This window comes from Oncorhynchus mykiss, chromosome 12 (assembly GCF_013265735.2).
Source record: "Oncorhynchus mykiss isolate Arlee chromosome 12, USDA_OmykA_1.1, whole genome shotgun sequence".
NCBI classification, from domain to species: Eukaryota; Metazoa; Chordata; class Actinopteri; order Salmoniformes; family Salmonidae; genus Oncorhynchus; species Oncorhynchus mykiss.
In genome coordinates, this window is record NC_048576.1 from 34,156,203 (window position 1) to 34,178,016 (window position 21,814).

General features: G+C 42.7%; 1 protein-coding gene across 4 annotated transcripts in view; it reads left to right on the forward strand.

Moving 5' to 3' along the window:
- The window catches only part of abr (ABR activator of RhoGEF and GTPase), a 225,502-nt gene that overhangs the window by 21,695 nt on the left and 181,993 nt on the right, over window positions 1–21,814 (forward strand). Inside the window, exon 1 of one of the 4 annotated variants that reach the window (XM_036937433.1) lies at window positions 10,806–11,103. The exons of 2 other annotated variants lie outside the window; for them this stretch is intronic. In XM_036937433.1, coding sequence (XP_036793328.1) covers window positions 11,043–11,103 — 61 coding nt within the window. In that variant the 5' untranslated portion in view covers window positions 10,806–11,042. Of the gene's footprint in view, window positions 1–10,805; window positions 11,104–21,814 lie in introns of those variants that run through there. One more of the 4 variants, XM_036937434.1, reaches the window with a different exon arrangement.

A 21,814-nucleotide genomic window follows, 5' to 3' on the forward strand; every position in this document is an offset into this window, starting at 1 on the left:
ACATGTATTTTGGGATCCACCACCTGTAAGGATGAGAGGAGTCCCATTTCATACAAGCACATTTTCTTCCACGTTCCTTCTCCTCACCGTCTCTCCTCGATTACCTTGATCCCAGAAATGTTTGTCTGTAATAGTAAAGCCCTTTTGTGTGGAGAAAAATGCATTCTGATTGGCTGGGCCTGGCTCTCCAGTAGCCCACCCATGGCTGCGCCCCTGCCGAGTCATGTGAAAACGATAGATTAGGGCCTCATAAATTTATTTCAATTGACTCAATTGATTTCCTTATATAAACTGTAACTCAGTAAGTCTTGCATGATCCTTTTTATATTTCTGTAAAGTATATATTACCTGACTATGCCTGATGAGCCCTACACATAGGGAGCTGGTATTGTAACTGTGGTACTCCTCTAGGGCTGACCCCATTTAGTCGATTTGTTTGGTTGATAGGCTGTTGGTCAACCGAGATTTCTTTAGTCGAACAGTTATATATATATAAAAATGTCATGGGTGTACAAGACACTTGTCTGTTTCGCACGTGTCTCAGTGGACTAATTCAGCATACTGGTGTTGAGAACAATGAGGCAGAGGTGGCAGTGGAGTGAGGAAACCTCAACTAGGTCTATAATCAATACCATTACTGTTAAACGTGCCTGGCTTCATCCATATATATCTGCAGAAATACGACAGCTCCTGTGTCTGTTGCCAGTTAGTGTTTTGTTTAATATCCTTCTGATTCCGTGAGCACCAAGCCTCACAATGTTGGATAAAGCAATTTCACAAATTCAGCTGTTTTTGGTTTTTGCTATGCTGTAATAAAGGCTTTGCAATGTTTTTTTGCTAGGACAGACTCTCTAGTATTATTTATAATTGATTTAGTGTTTGCACTGTTCCAAACAGGCAGAAAAAATGATATCGTAATGTAACCGCACCTGTTTGTCTCAGACAATAGGCACACAGTGTTTGCTCCTATACCCTCCTTGTTCTTATTTTTATTACAATTATGATCGTCATAATAAGTAGTGATCAAATCAAATTTTAGTCGTCACATGTGCCGAATACAACAAGTGTATCCCTTACAGTGAAATGCTTACTTACGAGCCCCTAACAACAATGCAGTTTTAAAAAAATACGGATAAGAATATGAAATAAAAGCAACAAGTAATTAAAAGAGCAGCAGTAAAATAACAATAGCGAGACCATATACAGGGAGGTACCGATACAGAGTCAATGTGCGGGGGCACCGGTTAGTTGAGGTAATATGTACATGTAGGTAGAGTTATTAAAGTGACTATGCATAGATGACAGCAGAGAGTGGCAGGAGTGTAAGGGGGGCACTGCAAATAGTCTGGGTAGCCATTTTATTAGCTTTTCAGAAGTCTTATGGCTTGGTGGTAGAAGCTGTTTAGAAGCCTCTTGGACCTAGACTTGGCGCTCCGGTACCGCTTACCGTGCGAAGAAGAGAGAACAGTCTATCACTGGGTGGCTGGAGTGTTTGACCATTTTTAGGGCCTTCCTCTGACACCGCCTATTATAGAGGTCCTGGATGGCAGGAAGCTTGGCCCCAGTGATGTTCTAGGCTGTTCGCACTACCTTCTGTAGTGCCAGGCAGTGATGCAACCCGTCAGGATGCTCTCGATGGTGCAGCTGTAGAACTTTTTGAGGATCTGAGGACCCATGCCAAAATCTTTTCAGTCTCCTGAGGGGGAAATGGGCTTCACGACAGGCTTCACGACAGTCTTGGTGTGCTTGGACCACGTTAGTTTGTTGGTGACGTGGACGCCAAGGTACTTGAAGCTCTCAACCTGTAGTGGACTACAGCCCCGTCGATGAGAATGGGGACGTGCTCGGTCCTCTTTTTCCTGTAATTATCATTATCATTTGTAGGCTTCTTATAGTAAGTAGGTACCTTGTATAACCACCATTATGCTGAATTTCTTAGAACGCGTCCTGTTTAATGTTAATACCATAACTTACTTAGGTCTATATTTCAATATATGGGCTACTGTACCAATCATTCATTCATGTCATCACACAGCATACGAGTGAATCATGCTTCGAAGTGCTTTCAAGCATTTTAGTTTTAAAATGAAATAAAAGGGAGCTTGGAATATTTATCCTAACCAATAAACAGGGTTGGGTACTAACGGATTACATGTCAGGGATTACAAAAAAAACGTAGACTATGATGACACACCAAATGTGTTTGCTTGAGCTCGGTAAAAGAGCAGAAATAGGCTTTTGTAGGCTACAGTCCAAGCTATGTCTTCCAATGGTGCGACTGCTGTCGGCATCCAAACGCATGGAGGTAAGGATGAAAGTAGTGGTGTAGTCTACGGCGATACAGATATCACTTATTATTGAAATCTACGCAGCGCATTGTGAATCACATTGCTGTTCTCTCATTTAGCTATTTGCGCCAGACGGATTAAGGTTGTTGTGAATGGCTGTTCACAAATCCAAATGTGTATTTCAACCCAATAATGGTTGAATTCAAGTAGTTTAAGCTGCCCATCAATCATTTTGTTTTTGAAACCAGTTGACAGCTAGTGAAAAATGCACTCTTGCAACAGATGCATATTTGCGGATCCAAGCCTAAAAGCCTCAATTTTATTCTAATCTAATTCATGCTGATAAAAAAAATCCATAGGCCTAATGGACACATGCTCAAACTCACACACTTTTGATAGACTTAAAGGGGCAATCTGTAGTTGTTACATCCATTTTTGGACTTGTAAGTTATACAGTTGATGTCTTGAGATGTTGCTTCAATATATCCACATAATTTTCCTGCTTCATGATGCCATCTATTTTGTGAAGTGCACCAGTCTCTTCTGCTGCAAAGCACCCCCACAACATGATGCTGCCACCCCTGTGCTTCATGGTTGGGATGGTGTTCTTCGGCTTGCAAGCCTCCCCCTTTTTCCTCCAAACATAATAATGGTCATTATGGCCAAACAGATCTATTTTTGTTTCGTCAGACCAGAGGACATTTCTCCAAAAAGTACGGTCTTTGTCCCCATGTGCAGTTGCAAACCATAGTCTGGCTTTTTATGGCGATTTTGGAGCCGTGGCTTCTTCCTTGCTGAGCGGCCTTTCAGGTTATGTTGATATATGACTCGTTTTACTGTGGATATAGATACTTTTGTACCTGTTTCCTCCAGCATCTTCACATGGTCCTTTGCTGCTGTTTTCACCAAAGTACGTAAATCTCTAGGAGTCAGAGCGGTATGATGGCTGCGTGGTCCCATGGTGGTCCCATGGTGTTTATTCTTGCGTACTATTGTTTGTACAGATGAACGTGGTATCTTAAGGCATTTGGAAATTGCTCCCAAGGATGATCCAGATTTGTGAAGGTCTACAATTCTTTTTCTGAGGTCTTGGCTGATTTCTTTTGATTTTCCCATGATGTCAAGCAAGGAGGCACTGAGGTTGACGGTAGGCCTTGAAATACATCCACAGGTACACATAACAATCGGAAATCTGTGTTTTTGGGCGCCGACTTTTATTATAATCTGACTGAGCATACAAGTATCTGACTGAGCGGTGGTAGGCAGAAGCAAGCGCATAAACATTCATTCAAACAGCACTTTCGTGCGTTTTTGCCAGTAGCTCTTCGTTGTGCGTCAAGCATTGCACTGTTTATGACTTCAAGCCTATCAACTCCCGAGATGAGGCTGGTGTAACCGAAGTGAAATGGCTAGCCAGTTAGCACGCGCTAATAGCTTTTCAAATGTCACTCATTCTTGCTCTGCATGGGTAATGCTGCTTCGATGCTGGCTGTTGTCGTTGTGTTGCTGGTTCGAGCCCAGGGAGGAGCGAGGAGAGGGACGGAAGCAATACTGTTACACTGGCAATACTAAAGTGCCTATAAGAACATCCAATAGTCAAAGGTTAATGAAATACTAATGGTATAGAGGGATATAGTCCTATAATTCCTATAATAACTACAACCTAAAACTTCTTACCTGGGAATATTGAAGACTCATGTTAAAAGGAACCAACAGCTTTCATCTGTTCTCATGTTCTGAGCAAGGAACGTTAACGTTAGCTTTCTTACATAGCACATATTGCACTTTTACTTTCTTCTCCAACACTTTTTTTTTGCATTATTTAAACCGAATTGCACATGTTTCATTATTTACTTGAGGCTAAATTGATTTTATTGACGTATTATATTAAGTTAAAATAAGTGTTAATTCAGTATTGTTGTATTTGTCATTATTACACATTTTTTTTTAAATCGTCCGATTAATCGGCAACGGCTTTTTTGGTCCTCCAATAATCGGTTTCGGTATCGACGTTAAAAAAATCATAATCGGTTGACCTCTAACCTGTACTGACCTCGCCTTCTGGATGACAGCGGGGTGAACGGTCTGTGGATTCTGCACTCTCAGATTAATAGACAGAGCAATGGATGCAAGGACTGACCATCCATGATATAAAATGATTGTTTTAACCATGTCAGGAGGCTACACAGTGTGTTTTTACATTTACAAACATTGGAAGTGCATCAAAGCTGGGACCTAGAGACTGAAACAGTTTTTGATCTCAAGGCCATCAAACTGTTAAATAGCCATCACTAGCCAGCTACCACCCGGTTACTCAACCCTGCACCTTAGAGGCTGTGGCCTATATACATAGAGATAGAATCACAGGCCACTTTAATAATGGAACACTTGTCATTTTAATAATGTTTACTTACTGCTTTACTCATATGTAAATATTGTGGCAGGGTGAGGAGAGCTATCTTGCATGTAGCTGGCTCCACCCCCAAGTCTTATATGGACTTCCTGTCCCAACTAGTAAAGGCTTTGGGGTTGTTAGGCCAGGGAGTGCTTGGGGATAAAGGGGGAAGCAGCCTGCACATAGGGCCAGAGTAGGAGAGAACCAAGCGCGTTATGAAGAGTGGGAGAAGAGAGCATACTACCAGATTACACGTTGTGACCTGGACTGTCGGACTAACCCCCTTGTATACTGGACTGGATTGGCTGAGAACAAATCTAGGATTACTCCTGGAAAACCAAATGGAACGCCAAAGAGAATGGCGTGTGGACTGTGAGGTGATTGTTGAATTCCCCCAAAATCATGATTAAACTTCCCCCATTCTATATGTGCTTCTGGTGCCTGTTTTGTTATTGAACTTGGTGACGTGGAAACCCCACACCCTTGATCTTGGTACAATGCTGTATTCTATTCTACTGTATTTTAGTCAATGCCACTCCGACATTGCTCGGGGGGGTGGTGGTGGTGTATCTTGTCCGAGAGCCATGTTGCAGTTTTGAGAGTCCGGGTGGTAGCAAATCTGTGTTCGGAGGTCATCCATCTTATTATCGAGTGACTGACTGTACATTGGCCAGTAGAATGGAGGCTGGTTTTCCCTTCGCCTTAATCTCACCAGGATCTCCGCCACCCCCCCTCTTTCCTCTGTAACACTGGCGTTTCCACTTGAGTAGCCTGAAAATTGGGTCGATGTTATTTCTGTTGGAGTTTACATTATAGGGAATAGGCTGGTTTGCTGGGTCCTATATATTACTTCACCCCCCGGAAAAACATTTCAGCATTCTTCGGGAATTCTGATCGGTTTTATGTAATAACTAGAAAAATAATGTGAGGTGTAACTTTGCATTGGGACTTTTGATGCGTAAACGAATGCAAATCCATGTTACATATGTTTATGTTACCTACACTTTAAAATGGTTACGGTAGTAAGGGATAAGGTTCAGGTAAGGGTGGACCATTGGGACAACCCAAGGATACTTAATTGCACTAACCCTTAGTGTACGGGGCGTCAAGTACTCTTACATAGCTAGCTAGCTAGCACTCGTCATGGAAATGGGTGGCAAAACGTGAATTTGGACCAGTCCCTGACAAGTGACAATGAATCCATACATCAAAACGTAGCTACGGAGTGCTACTTTGTAACCGGCTATGTTTGTCTCTGAAAACATTTGAATGACAGAGCTTGAGGAATACCCTAAACAAAAAGAAAATATACGGTAACACACTAGATTTCCCGGGCTTCACGAAATGGCTATAATGTTAACTTTACCACAGAGTTGAATGTTAACATGGCAGTTTCTTTACATGTGGGCATAGCATCCATGTGTCACCACACCCAACACCCTACCATTACACTTCACGTAACAGTATATGACCAGTGCACATTTTTGGCACTTTATTGAGCTGGCAAGCTTCTATCTACTCAGCACTCACAGTAGAAGCAGTAACAGTTAGTTCACAGTAGTTCACTCTCCTTGGTGTAGTTGCGTTGGGGGATTGTGTCCAGTCTTGCTGTAGCGCCAAGGCAAGATAGGCTTTTAGCCATGTAAAGAGTGCCCTCTTCAGGACAAGTAAATTAAATGCAAAAAAGGATAAGGGGTTAGTGGTTCAAAGTGTTTTCGCCACATTTTATATTGGTCCTTTTCGGTGGATTAAACGGCAGTAGAAATGCAGCCGATAATGACTAATATCGGCCGACAACATCTGTCAACCGATATATCGGTCGGGCTCTAATCAGAAGGATTCCAATGGCTTTTATGGATGAGTTGCTTGCTTTTATTCTCTGGTTTTGAATTGAAAATATTATTTTTCAAACAATTTGTCATGATTGTAATCTGTAATGAGTTGACTCAAGTGCCATCACTATCTCATCAGAACATAACACAACACACTCACTATTCATTCAAGAGCGGCTGTGCATCAGGACCCTATTTAAAGCATGGCTTTTTGCCTCTCTCTCTCTCCATCCCTCCTGGTGATGGAGCTAGTCATGTGGAAATAGGTCTGTCTAGTTCCTGTGTATGGAACTAAAGAGGCATCACAACTCCCCATCACACACACACCCCTCCCCGGTGGTGCGATGTGGGAACGGAGGGAACATCCGCCCAGGGAATGGTAGGAGGCGGAGGGCAGTGTGGCACCACACCCCCTGGTATAGACTGACTGCCCAGGAGGGAGGGGAAAGCAGGGAGGATAGTGCAAGTTGACTGGAGGAGAAGCACCTGCAGCCACGCTCCTCTGTTCTCCCTCTTACCCCCTCGCTCCTCCCTGTCTTTCCCTAGGGCGACAAGGCCAGGGGCGGGGCTGGTGGGGTGACAGGAATGAGGGGGAGGGGTAGATGAGGGGTTCAGGGGTATCTGGGCAGAGTGGAGCTGGGGAGAACACAACCTGGTGATTGGCTGGTGGGCTGGCCTGCTAATTATGTACAGACATGCACATGCGTCCCCCGCCCTCTTCCCATGCCAATAGGCTGTGTTTGCTATAACAAGCAGGATTGGGGAGTGCCATAGCCACATATCCTGTATTGAATAATGTAGGAGGGGAAGGAGTGTATGGGGGTCATGCCTAACCTGGGGAGCCCAGTTTAAGTGGTATCATGCCCCCTGTGACAGCCAGCTAATCAGTCTGTCTTTGTGTTGTGTATGGTTTGGTGCCTTGCCATTATTGCCATTCCTTTGTTACCAAGGTTCACTGCTCTACTGTTTGGGAGTGGAGTGGAGTTGAGTAGGCTAATTCCCTCTCTGTAAACATCACTTAGCCCATTGTTTGCCTGGGATCTACAATGAAGGGACTACTGGCTATAATATCTCCCTCTACCCTCATCCATTAGGTAGTGTAATATTGAATGATGATTTGTTTATTTCATTTCAATGTTAATGTATTCCACTAACAGACATTGATGTTGATTATGACTGCTAAGCAGATTCTCTGCGACTGGTGCTCCAAGGCCTCTGTAAGGAGGTGAGGGGTCATATGTGTGATAGCTTGGCTCCCAAGAGAGGGTATTGATGGGGTCATGTTACCCACTATGATTGACTGGGGTAGGGTATCCGGTCTACCCCTGCCATCTGGTCCCCTCTGCCATCACACAGGAGGACCCAATACTGGAGAGAGGCCTGAACTGGGTGGAACAACGGGATGCAGATGCTCAGCCCTGCTCACTCACAAGCGCACACACATTTTGTTATTCTAACCAAAAATAGATTCCCAACAAAATCCTATTTTCCTTTACCCTAACCTAACTCCTAAACCTAACCACTAAGCTTCAAAAAGGTTTTGTCTTCATGGGGACAAAGTAAATGTATTTTTATTTTACTATCCTTGAGGGGACTTTTAGGACACACACACACACACACACACACAGTTTTAGAAGTAAAGCATTAACTTTGTTGTGTCTGTCACATTGCTGTAGAAACTGGGTTTTGGCCTGTTTTACCCCACAGCGTGACTGCTCATTGTGACGCAACAGGAAGGCGAAAAACGCGGCACTGCGAATGTGTTCTCTTTGTTTGGCCCCTCCCGCAGATGATTGGTGTTTAGTGTTCGTGTGTGAGAGTGGGGGAGGTTGGTGTTGGCTCGCAATGCCCTGTTAGATGGAGTGTGCCAGACACAGGCACACACACTTTGTCCTGGTTCTGTGACTGTGATGTGACAGAATGTGAGAGAGCACGGCCCGCCCGTTGTCCCAGATTGAAGACAAAGGATGATGATCAGAGCTCTGCTGCTCATGAATCCATCATTGATGAAGAGCCACTTACCTCTCTCTCTCTCGCTTTCTCTCTCTCTCTCGTGGCTTTTTTTTGTCTAAACCCACATCGCTAACCCTTGGAAATATTTGTCTTTTCAAATGATTTCTCTCGCCTACATCTGCTGTTTGATTCATAACATACAATGATATGCTTTAGTTTGAATGACACATCAGATACAATGTATGCAGACTTACAAACACACAGAGGAGCTAGCGGTGCAAATAAGGCAGGGATGGATATCTCCTCAGACGTGACCTCTGGCTAGATTAGACCTGTGTGTGTCTGCATGTGCGCGGGCACGTGTGTGTGTGGAGGCCCCACAGACTGGCCAATTCCAGTCTCTCGTGGAGAGACAAAGAGCAGCGCTCTAGGCCAACTGTGTCTCTAGGAGGGGATCCTCCCACAAGGCTTTGTGTTCTAATTGATGTTGTTCTGCCTCACATGTTCCCCCCATCCTAAAGGGGGGAGAGAGCAGGGGAGATGTTTTGGGCGGGTTGGATGGGGGTTGCAGGAGAGCACTTCCCTCATCTTTCCACAATGTTGAAGGAGAGAGAGGGGGTGGTTTGGGGGTTGAAAGTAAAAAGGGGGGGGGGGAAGAGGGAGCACTTCAGAGGGTCTTTGTGATACATGACTTTAAGATCTCTGTACACACACACACACACACAGTTAATTGGTTTGTTATTGTTAGGGAGGAGAGCGGCTTGTGAACAGTGAGCCCTCAATGTTAAAGGCCTGACGCTGTCAGATGTTATTTTCTGCTACAAGCCTGAACAACTGCAGTCTGTATCCGTGGCCATGCTGAAGGACATTGAGCGGTGCGTTTTGGTGGTTAACTGAATTTCGGTGAATATCAAGTTTGCGGTGTGTGTGTACTGCTGTTGTGATTCTCAGTTCCCTCTAATGATCCCACTCAATTCTGTGTCTCTGTGGAGATGTCAGACACACACACACACACAAGAGATTTACCACAACTACTATTACTACTACAGTAGTGTCTGAGGAGCTGGGACATGTAGTGATGGTCACTGGTCTGCTAGGTTTACTTGGTGAAGAACAGGAGAGAGAGAGACACTCCTGCTAACAGGAGTGTCTTTTTAATTTGATTCCGAAAGTGTGTGTGTGTGTGTGTGTGTCTGTTTCTAGTGTGAAGGGGGGGTCAGCTGAACAGTGAGGATGATAGGGCTCGTTGTCACGGGAATGGAGAAGAGAAAAGATGACAGAGCCATCTGCCCCTCCCTCTCTCTAACTCTTGTTCTATTGTTTTCAGCACTACCCTTCTCTACACCCACATCTCTCTGGTCCTTTTACTGTCATCTGTTGTAGACTTCCTTTTATTTTCATCTCTCTTTCATGCTCTCTCCTCTGATCTCTCTCCTCAGCAGTGTCCCAGAGAGTCAGTCTGGAGACACACACACACGAACTAGTCTCTTTTGTCTCTGACACGATCACAACAACCCCTCTGCCCCCATCACTTCCTAACTCCATCAGTCTCAGAAACCGGTTAAAACACGTGGTTCATCCGCGTCGCTCCATATCACAGATTGGGCTGTGAAGATACCAATATCGCCAAAAAAGAAATCCATGGCAAAAATGGAAAGATTCTTTGGTCCTTTAAAAATCTGCTGTATGTAACGTATTGTGCACTATAGCTTGGAAAATAAATACGTGACTGGATGACAACATAGTGATTTGTTTTCAACATTAGGGCTGTTTTCCTAAAGAAACATGTTTTGTTTCCTTGTCACGATACTAACGAGTATCGCGATACTGGTATTGTTCCTGCCCTAATCACAAACTGGTAGTGGTGTCTTTAGTACTGGCCAATACTGTACAGCCAACAGCACTTGTCTTGTCCAGTCAGGAGAGGGGTGTATTTGTGGAGCCATTCAGAAACACATTAGGACACACAGGCTGGTCTTCCTTGTCCATTAGTACACAGGCTGTACCAGAATATTACAGTACAGAAAACTGTGCTAATGCAACCTCTTGAGAGAGAGACGGGTCTGTTTTTGTTTGTCTCCCTGTCCCTGAGAAAAGACATTACATAGAAACATCATGTGGAGTTTCTGATGTTGATGTGCTCATACCAGAGCAAGAGAGACATGCAGAGGAAGAGAACACACAAGGAGAGAGAGGGACCTGGAAGACTGAGCGAGAGGAGCTGTGCGTGCATGCTCGAGAGATAGAAAGAGGGGGTGGGAGTGAGCGAGCAAAAGGGAGCGAGAGAGCTTTCCCTCTTCCCTAGCAACGGTTGGCTGTGACCGTCTCTAGCCTGTCGTTTTTTTTCTCTGCCAGTCGTTGGAGCTCAGTCTGAGAGCAACCGTTACAGCAGAGGGCTGGTACACACTCGTTTATTCTCTTGTTCTCTCTGTCCGTACGCCTGTTGGACCCAAACTGTTTTTTTTTTTGGTATTTTGTTGCCTGAGATGACGACTGCCTTTCACCTGTGAAAAAGAAAAAGAACAGAAAGGGAAAGGAGTTTTTTTTTTTTTAACAGAAATCGTTGCTAGGAGGATGGAGCCCTTGAGCACTCGTGGCCTCCCCCGACTCTCTTGGATAGATACACTCTACAGCAGTATGTATCACTCTCTACTCCTCTCTTCCTCCATCTCCTCACTCCCCTTCCAGACCCCATCCACCCCCTTCTTGGAGCTGAGACGTCTGATCACGTTCGGACCAGAGACACACGGCGAGCACAGTTTGTGTTTAGTCACCGCTCCCAATTAGAGTCCATCACTGTAGTTACCCATAACCAGACACCCCAGTCCTACATGTTCTTTCACCTTCCAGGAGCACTGTTTTGCTCATTAATCTAAAGTGCACGTGTGTGTGTACAGAGCTGTATATCACATTGAATCATTCAATTCATAAATTGAACTTGTATCTCATGATTTGAAACTGAATCGACTGAATATTGCATTTCGTTTCAAAATTTGATTTCAATTGAATATTCAAATAATAATAATAATATTTATGTGTTCAGTTTCAGCATGGTAAATATTGCATTCATTGTCTTGGTATCAAGTTTACAAATGCATGAAAGTCTCATATTTTTAAATAATGCAATATTCAGTTCAGTTTCAAATCATGAAATACAACTTGTGTGTTACACATTCAGAAACATGAAATTCGAATTAAATATCCTAATACACATTCAAAACAATGCAATTCTGCACTGAAATCGCTCAAATTATCTTCCACCATTTGAAGAGCTCAAATAGGAACATATTTAACCAACTTGGACCGATAGACTCCGTGTTGATTGCAGAGAGAACGCCATGTACTTTTGTAACCAGGACACTCGTGCTGATAGAGATGAATCCATTCCACTGGTTTTGTCCATGTCGATGTTTCACTGTGGTCAGTGTCTTTATTGTACAGTTTCTGTGAATGGGTGTTTTCTTTATCCTGTAAGTAGCCCAACCTAGTACCTGCCAAAACACTGGTTTAGAAAATGACTGTGATCATGAGTCATCATGGTTTAATGTATTTTTCCATTTAGGATTAGGATATTCTAGATATGTACAGAAGATGTAGTTTGTATTAACTCAGGATTCTATGGTGTGTGTGATTTGTACACTTGACTGGACAGTGATGGGAGCACTGATACATGAGACTTGTTATGGTGAGTTTTCATGCTGCCAGTAGAGCTACATTAACTGGGTAAAATGAGTCGTGACAGACACACACACACACACACACACACACACACACACATTTAGATGAGTTACCCTTACGTGTGTCGTGATGTGATTCAGTCTTTTCTCAGAGAAGTAGAGATTAGGTTATGTAACAGCTTGTTGTTTGTTCTGCTGTATAGCTGTTTTCACTTAATCTGCCCCTTCTGGGGCTGAGAGAGAGAGGGATGGCGGGAGAGAAGTGGAAGGAGAGGAACTGTGGGAGCGATGGAGAAGAGCGGGGTTGGTGGAGGGGTTTTAGCAATTGGGGGGGGGGGGGGGGGGGGGGGGGCTAAGAGCATAAAGTACCATATTATCAGTCCAAATGGATTTACCAAGGAAACGATCTGTTGGCCCAGGTAACGCTTTGTGTCTGACTTCATCTGAGAACCTGCCACGCTGGACACAGAGCATCACAAACAATTATGCAATTTTTTTTTTTTAACAATTGTGTTCATTTTCCCCCCCTATTCCTTGGGGCACGTTAGCCTACTTGTAAAAATAGATGGAAAAGAATAGACCACATTTGAAAGACATGAGACCGATGTTGGTCCAATAATGAATATGGGCCAGTGTGAAGTGCCTAGCAGCCAGTGATTGATTGAATGGTCTCCTTTGGCAACAGGGCTGACAAAATAACACAATGAATGTGTCATTTACACGGCGCATTCCCTGTGTGAATAGGTTAGACGGCGAACAAAGAGCTTCCAATGAAGGAATATTAGCATAACAGGAGACCGTGTTGACTCCGATGTCCCTAGACATTGTTAGATTATCTTGAGGGCTACTTCCATTATATTGAAGGCTATGCATGTTCCTTCCATTCCTTGTCCTCTTCCATTCATCTCTCCATCCTCCCTTTATCGTTGCTCCTCCTCTCATGGCTTGTCATGAGTTGAGAGACGGATCCAGTGGACAGGTGAGGGTGGTGGTCATGATGAATGTTGCAGTAAATCACACTCACGTTGTGGTGATATTTTGTACTCCAGTGTTTATTGGTTAGCTTCATTTACTGCACCAATCTTGGCCCGGCCAGCCAGGCCCCTCTGTGTCTAATGATAGTCAGTATGAAACATGACATGTTAACACAGAGTGGTGGGTAGTAGGAGGTACCCGAGGCGGTTCCACTGTCGCGCACTCTCATTGTCACACACACACACACACACACACACACACACACACACACACACACACACACACACACACACACACACACACACACACACACACACACACACATCACTCATTCATACAAATATCTTCCTCTCTCTTCAGAGAAAGTTCCAAGACGTCTCCCCTCCTCTGTCAGACCCCTTGTCAGAGTCACCAGTCAGCTCAGAGACCAATTGTCTCTGACAGCTTACACATGCACTTGGACACTCCTTGGGTACAATAAGATGCACAGCCAGACATGACTGTACCAATATATAGCCTAGGCTAGCATTAGCAGCTTGTCATTTGTTGTAACTACCTGAATAGCTTGTTCTCGTAACAGTTAAATCGAATATGCTATTTCCATCCATATGAGCACTGGGAATTGTTTGTGTCTCGTCTCCAGTATTTTCACTTTAGCTCGATGCCCAAGCCAAACGTACGGGTCCAGTATAATATATATTTAGAGACATCTCCAGAAACATTCCCTAAGCTACTGTAATGTCACGTTGATGCTGAAGCAAAACATCAAAGGAGAGAGATTATGTAAGAGCCTTCAATATGGCAGCAGAGGACACACACACACACACACCCATAATCCTAGTCACTGCAGGGAAGGCTAACTTGGGTTTTAGCGCCACACACTTATCAAGAGGCAGAGGGGGCAGATTGGCTGGCAGTGCCACTGTTGTGCCAGTTGTACAGCTACAGCCAGCTGCCTGGAGTGCGTCTGCCCGGGCTGCCCACTGTGATGCCAGTCATCATGCCACTGGGATGCCAGTCATCACGCCACTGGGATGCCAGTCATCACGCCACTGGGATGCCAGTCATCACGCCACTGGGATGCCAGGGTGCAGGCTAAATCAGGCATCCTGGGTGGTTGTGTAGTAATATCACCTATTAGAGTCCCAGCGGAGGTTCATTTGTAATCCCCAGTACGTTACATGGTGTTTCAAGGTATTTTCAGATGTGAACATGCCACTGAGGTTTCATCTCCTTGTGGCTGCTGTTGAACTCTGATTCTGTATTGTCTTTGGCTGTAGCGATTTGAATGGAGGCTTGTTTATGAAGCAGAGTTTGGAGCCTATGCAGTATGAGAGAAGCTTTTGAGCTACTGTATGTTAGGCTGATCTTGGGTTCAGTTAATACACTCCCCACGGGGTCATTCCATGTGAAAGTGGATGGAGTGCTGTGTGGCAATGAATGAGTGGGGCGCCAGTTGGTTGGTTTCTGAAACGGGGACTAAGTGGCTTTCCAGTATAAAATATGGCTTAGCTTATGTCACCCTCAAACTGCTTTTGCTGCTACATTTGTCTCTCCTATAGAGGATGCAATACTAGGACTTAGGTCTGAGTGCCTCGTTATGAAGCCAGTGTCCAGCCCACAATAGAAGTGCTAACATCAGCGGCCTACCTAATTATGAGCTTGTTCTGTGGGTTGAACTGAGTGGGTTGGTGCTAACATAGAGGGAATAGATCCTACTTCTAGGAGTTTGCCAAGAAAATAATGGGAGTCTCTGCAGCCCTATTTACGCCCATGTGTGTATCCATTGTGTTAGCAGCACACTAGCCCCTGATGCTTAAAGGGCCGAGTGTTTAATGGTGGTTGTTAGAGTGTATCTGGGCATCAGGATGTGTGTGTTTGGCTCGCAGGGATCAGCAAATGGGGAAAACAAAGTGATTTTGGAGAGCTTCCCAGAAACTAGAGCGAAAGATGTGAAAGGGGGCAGAGAGGAGTGAGGGAGTGTGTGGGGGTAAAATAATACTAGCTGAAGGTGTATAGCGCATTCATCACATTCATCCCTGCAAAAATTATCTGAACGTATTGCTATATCGGGAAAAGAACAGCCCCACTCCATATTTTGTTGTGGGGTGTGTGTCCAGATCAATTGGTCCACTGCAGATGGACTGTAGCTTGATTGTGTTTCCAAACACATCAATCGGGTCCCGACCACAGAACAGATCCCTTGACTAGCTTGCCACACTGCCTATCGTGTTTTAGATTGGGCCTTCACAGCCTTGAAAGGGACCTACAGCTCCCACAGTGGCTCTGATTTATGTTGAGGGGGTGTGATATATTGCTAATATACCACGGCTAAGGGCTGTTCTTACGCATGGCACAACGTGGAGTGTCTGGATACAGCACTTAGCCGTGGTATATTGGCCATGAACCACAACCCCCCGAGGTGCCTTATTGCTATTATAAACTGGTTACCAACGTATTTAGAAGAGTAAAAATACTTGTTTTGTCATACCCATGGTATACGGTCTGATATACCACGGCTTTCAGACAATCAGCATTCGGAGCTCGAACCACCCAGTTTATCATGTCTGATTGTAAACTCCACCACTGTTTGTGTACGGTATATTGGCTCTTACATTGATTTAGATAGACAAGATAATATGGATTTGAATAGATTTAGTCCCTACTGTACAAAGCACGTCCATTATCCAAAGACCCTCTGTTCCCTTTATCCTTTCCCAATTATTATTTTTAGAATTCTTCAAGCTCTGTCAAGTTGTTTATTGCTAGACAGCCGTTTTCAAGTCTTTCCATACATTTTCAAGCTGATTTAAGTCAAAACTGTAACTAGGCAACTCAGGAACATTCAAGGTCGTCTTGGTAAGTAACTCCAGTGTAGATTTGGCCTTGCATTTTATGTTAATGTCCTCCTGAAAGGGGGATTTGTCTCCCAGTGTCTGGTAGAAAGCAGTCTGAACCAGGTTTTCCTCTAGAAGTTTGCCTGTGCTTAGCTCTATTCCTTTTCTTTTTATCCCCCCCCCAAAAACTCCATAGTCCTTGCCGATGACAAGCATACTCATAACATGATGCAACCACCACCATGCTTGATAATAAAGAGTGAAGAGTGGTACTCAGTGATGTGTTGGATTTCCCCCAAACATAATGCTTTATATTCAGGACAAGAAGTTAATATCTTTGCCACATTCTTTGCAGTATTACATTGGTGACTTATTGCAAACAGGATGCATGTTGTACAGGCGTCCTTCTTTTCACTTTGTCATTTAGTTTAGTATACTTTCCTTCCTCTCCTTCCAAGCCATTCACTTTTTGTCCTGAATACAAAGTTTTATGTTTTGGCCAAATCCAACACATTACTGGGTATGTTTGTAATCATTAAGGCCTGGAGTTTTTCAGTTAAAAATGAAATGGAAATGAGGCTAAGCACAGGTAAAATCCTAGAGGAAAGCCTTGTTCAGTCTGCTTTTTACCAGACACTGGGAGATGAATTCTCCTTTCAGCAGGACAATAACCTAAAACGCAAGGCCAAATCTACACTGGAGTTACTTACCAAGATGACATTGAATGTTCCTGAGTGGCTGAGTTACAGTTTTGACATAAATCTACTTGAAAATCTATGGCAAGACCTGAAAATGGTTGTTGATCATTGCTAGACACCCAACTTGATAGAGCTTGAAGGACTTTGATAAGATTAATGGGCTAATGTTGCAGAATCCAGGTGTGGAAAGCTCTTAAGAGACTTACCCAGAAAGACTCACAGCTGTAATCGCTGTCAAAGGTGCTTCTTCAAAGTATTGGCTCGGGTGTGAATACTTATGTAAATTTTATATTTCTGTGTTTTAATTTTAAAAAAGCACATATTTCTAAAAACATGTCACTGTGGAGTGTTGCGTGTAGTGAGAAAATTCAGGCTGTAACAACAATGTAGAAGCCGTAAGGGGTATGAATACTTTCCGAAGGCACTGTAATTCTGTGTGTGGGATACAGAGATGGCAGTCATGAATAAATCATGGTAAACACCATTTATCGCACACAATTAATCCATGCAACTTATCTGACTTGTTAAGCACATTTCTACTCCTGAAGTTTAGGCTTGCATTAACAGAGGTTGGATACTTATTGATTCAAGGCATTTCAGCATTTCATTTTATAATAATTTGCAAAAATGTATAAAAACATAATTCACTGTGACATTATGGGCTATTGTGTGTGTGTGTGTGTGTGTGTGTAGATCAGTGACACAAAATGTAAATGTTAATATATTTTAACCGGCTGTAATGTCACAAAATGTGGAAAAAGTTGAGGGGTGTGACTACTTCCTGAAGGTGCTGTAACTGTTCATTTGATTGAACGTAAAGCAATACGTAGCAGTACTGTGGTCTTGTAGGTGATGGCTCAGTGCATAGGGATAAAGAATGAGATGTGTTCTCCTCCAGCATCAGCCTCTGTCTCTTGTCCTAGCTGTCTGTTTGTGCTGGTGCTTGGTGAGGGATGGGGCTGGGCCTTGTAATCAGTAGCACATCCCTTCCCATACTAAATCAACTGAAACAACAGGGCTTGTGGCATGTAATGTTGGTGCATGTGAGAAAGAAAATTAATGAGAGATTTAAGGAGAGAGGGAGAAGGGAGAGAGGTTTAGGGAGTGGGGGTTGTTGAGTGAGAGAGGAGAGGTGAGGCAGAGGAGAGATGGGAGAGGGGTTGCTGAGAGTGATGAGAATGGAAACGATCTCGGCGAATGAGAGGGAAAAGGACACAGATCTATGGGCAATTTTATGGTTACGGAACACAAAACAAACATTAACTTTATGTGCAAGGACTTCTTTAACAATTTACACTTCCATTTTTACAAAAACACATTTACAGGAAGAACTGTGCAGATGCAAAGTTTGGTAACAGAATTTCAGTAAAATCTCCTTCAGTTGTTTGTGACCACGTCTTCCCAAAAGATGTCTGCAGAAATAATGGGGTTGCAGACATCTATAACATGACACCTTGAGTTTGAAGTGCATAATTATGGATATGAATGTCATTCTCTTCATGGTGATGTATCGTAAATATGTACACAAAGGTAGCAATATGTAATCCTTTAAGTCTGGGTATTATTCTACACACCTCTCTACTGTACAGTAGGGAGGGGAGAGGGAGTCTAGACATGCTTCGACCACCAGACTACAGAAAGAAAAACCAAACAGTTGTGAGCTGAACATGCCAGGTGAAGGAGGGACAGTAGCAGGTGACCTGTGGTTTGTGACTACTACTTTCTCATTGTAGCCAATTCAATTGCAGAAATTGTTTTTTTGGAGTGTCCCTAACAGCAACCTTTTCCTGGCTGCTATTTCCTCCACCATCACTTCAATCTCTTGTTTGCGGAAGTTTTTATTGTGCTTTTCTTGGTTATCCATTTTTGTTTTTGATATAGCTAGTCTGAAGGCTATAATGTGTGAAACAATTACGTTTGTTTTTGTGCATAAAGGGTTCGAGCCCCCCAAAAATTATAATAATGTAGAGAAGTATAGCAGATAAATGTAATAAAATGGAAATATCAACACTTTATTATAGTGGGCCAAATCCTATCATCCTTGTAAACATAGGCATATTTAGTGGTTTCAATGTCAATGCCACAAAATAAGATATTTACAAAGTTCATAAGAAAACTATGAATTACTAAGAACATTTTGAGAACGATCTGATGAACCTTTTTTTTCTTGAAATCCTTGAACTCCGTTTTTTCATAAATAATGTTTTTTGAATCGGGCCTCAGGACTGAATGGGAGCTGGGGCCAGACAGACAGACACAGGTGAACAAACACAGACTGTTCAATAGGAGATAAAACTATCCATTAAGGCCATTTATTAGACACTAGATTTATTATGTGGAAAGCAAACTACCCGTCTATCACTATTTGATTAGTTTGTTTGATCCCAGCTGTGACGCCTTTAAACCAAATACCCATTAAACTGCTAATTTGAGTTCCTTGTTTTTCTTCTGTGTGATTAAAGATTGAAACGGTATGGAGTGCCCTTCCCTTTCCCCTGTAGGTACACTCTCTCCCTCACCACTGGTCTCCCTGAGGTGTCTGTCTCTTGGCTCTTTGCCAGGTAGTGTTACAGTATTTATGTGAGGTAACAAAATGGCTTCTCTCATCTTCTACGGGTTTAAGAGAAAGACTGTGTCTACTCTCAAAAGTTCAGCTCGCTCACATAGTGAGAGAAGCATAATTATTGTCCAGATTAAGGCCAGCAAATGACTGGTGTTTCTACTGTAGGGCAATTCCACGGAAAGGGAATTACGCTTTGACTCAGATTTTTTTCTTAAAAATGTATGCCAAAGAAAAACATTGATTTCAAACTTTAACAAACCATACAACTCTATGCACAAGGACATTTTCAATAATTAATACAAAACATTTCACAAAAACAGGTTTACTGGAAGAACTGTGCAGATGCAACGTTTGCTAACAGAATTACGGTAAAATCTCCCTCAATTTTTAAAATGTTTTTTTTTTTTTTTTTAAACCACATTTTCCAAAAACTCCAAAAGAATGGAGTGTTGGTTATGACATGACACCTTGAGTTTGATAACCTACTGTAGTTCAAATACACTTTAAGTGGATTTACTGTAACGGAATTAGATCATGGGTCCCTGATCTGTACTACACAGAAATGCATCATTATGGAAATAAAATATTGTTCTCTTCATGGTGACGTATCCTGAATAGGTACACAAAGGTAGAAATATGCAATATCCTGCTTTCGCATATTTGGGTGTTCTACAAAGTGGCTGTTAAAATGAGCTCTGCCCCCAAACAATACCACATTTGGTCATCAATATTTCACAAGTTCGGACATCACAGTAGAGTTCAGTAGAGTACAGTAAAGTAGATATGTTCAGTAGAGTACAGCACATTATACTGTGCTCTACTGTACTCCACTTTACAGTACTCACAGTACACTAGTACACTACTGAACTGTGATGTCTGAACTTGTGAAACAGACGTCTATGATGATCCAGCCAGGATTGGTCTGACCACATTTCACCTACTTTTCAACGTTGATGGACGTCCGGTGTCGGTCAGTGCGTGAGGATGCTTGTTACAGTAAATGGAAAGCGGGTAGGTGGTAGGTGCCGGGAGACGCACCATTAACTGGAGAGAGAGAAGAGAGCGGCAGCTAGAGGGAGAGTGGGTGAGAGGGAGGGGTTGTCCAGATTTTCAGTCTTGCTTTGAACTCCAGAAGACAGAAAGAGAAAAAAAACAACAGTTATGATCTCAACATAACAGTAGGCCACTGGATGGGAGAACAGTAGCAGGTGACCCAACTGTGGTTTGTGACTACTATGATTTCCCATTGTAGCCAATTCAATTGCATAGATTTTTAGGTAATTCCGTTACTGATTTGGTAACTGAATTACGAGTTTTAATCACTTGATAATTCATAAAAGATCTTGATATCAGTAAAAACACGAACTAATTGGTAGGTCTACCTTTACTTGTTACTCCTGTGAACTTCTTAATCATCCCTCATGAGGGAGAGATCAGAAAATATCTTAAAGATATGTGAGTTTTTGGTAACGGAATTACAAAGCACAAGGCAAAGTTTTGTGAAACGTACAGAAAGCAAATGATTTATCCAAAACTAAATATAACAATCAACCATTTATGCATTGAGTTTGTCTGATGCTTTAAGCGAACTGCACATTTTCTTGGAACAGTTTTATTTAATTCAGAAGAACGTCTTCTCAATCATTGTCATGTGGTTAATCAAAATAAAAAAGATACAAACCTAAAAAGAAAATTGTATTGCCAAGTATGTAAAAGTAGCCTATAAAGCCATCAAATAAAAACATTGCAGCCTGGAGGTAGAAAATCTCCTGATAAAAAAAATAAAAAAAATCTCCTTTAAATCACATTGGCTATGCATAGCCTTTTGACAATGAACTTGAAACATTGAATCAACTATTAACTTGGGTGTGGCCTGAAGCTCCTTGCAACATTGTATAAAATATTCTGGGCCCTCAGTTTCCCCAGCCAGTGAGCTCGGGACAGACACAGCTCTAGGCTATTTGCGCAAGGGAATAGAAGTAATTAGGTAGGCCTATTTTATGACATTTCCACTGGATCAAAGCATGAAGTTTTTCCCTTTCACGCAGAGTGGTTATCTAAATGGGGAGAGCTGGAAAGATTGATCAAATACATTAAGGAACTATTGTCATTCTCAATGGATGTAAAAACAGTCTTAGTTTGCTTGCTGTTTGAGGAGAAGAAAACATTACATTCAGAGGCTCCACAGCTCATTTGTGGTGGTGCGTTCTATGGGTAATCAGGTGCACGTCCTTACTCCACATTGACAAGAGTGCCCCAAACAAAATACAATGACCAAATTGACAAAACTTGTAAATGGAATGAAATAAACCTCAACTTGTTTCTCACAAGTGTAGCATAAGTAGTGCGCAATGCAAACATGTCCACTCCGAAAATGAGAATGGTAAGACTGGAATAATTATATATGGAATGCATTTCTGACATTACCTTAACCAAGCAAACATTGTAGAGTCAAGATTATAGGAATTAATGGTAAATGTACTACTGGTGATTATATGTAATGGGGAATTGATAGACATGAACAATCAAACGCAAAAAATTCACACTATGAAACAATGAATGTGCACAAATTGACAGGAGAGCTCATTCTGTAGAG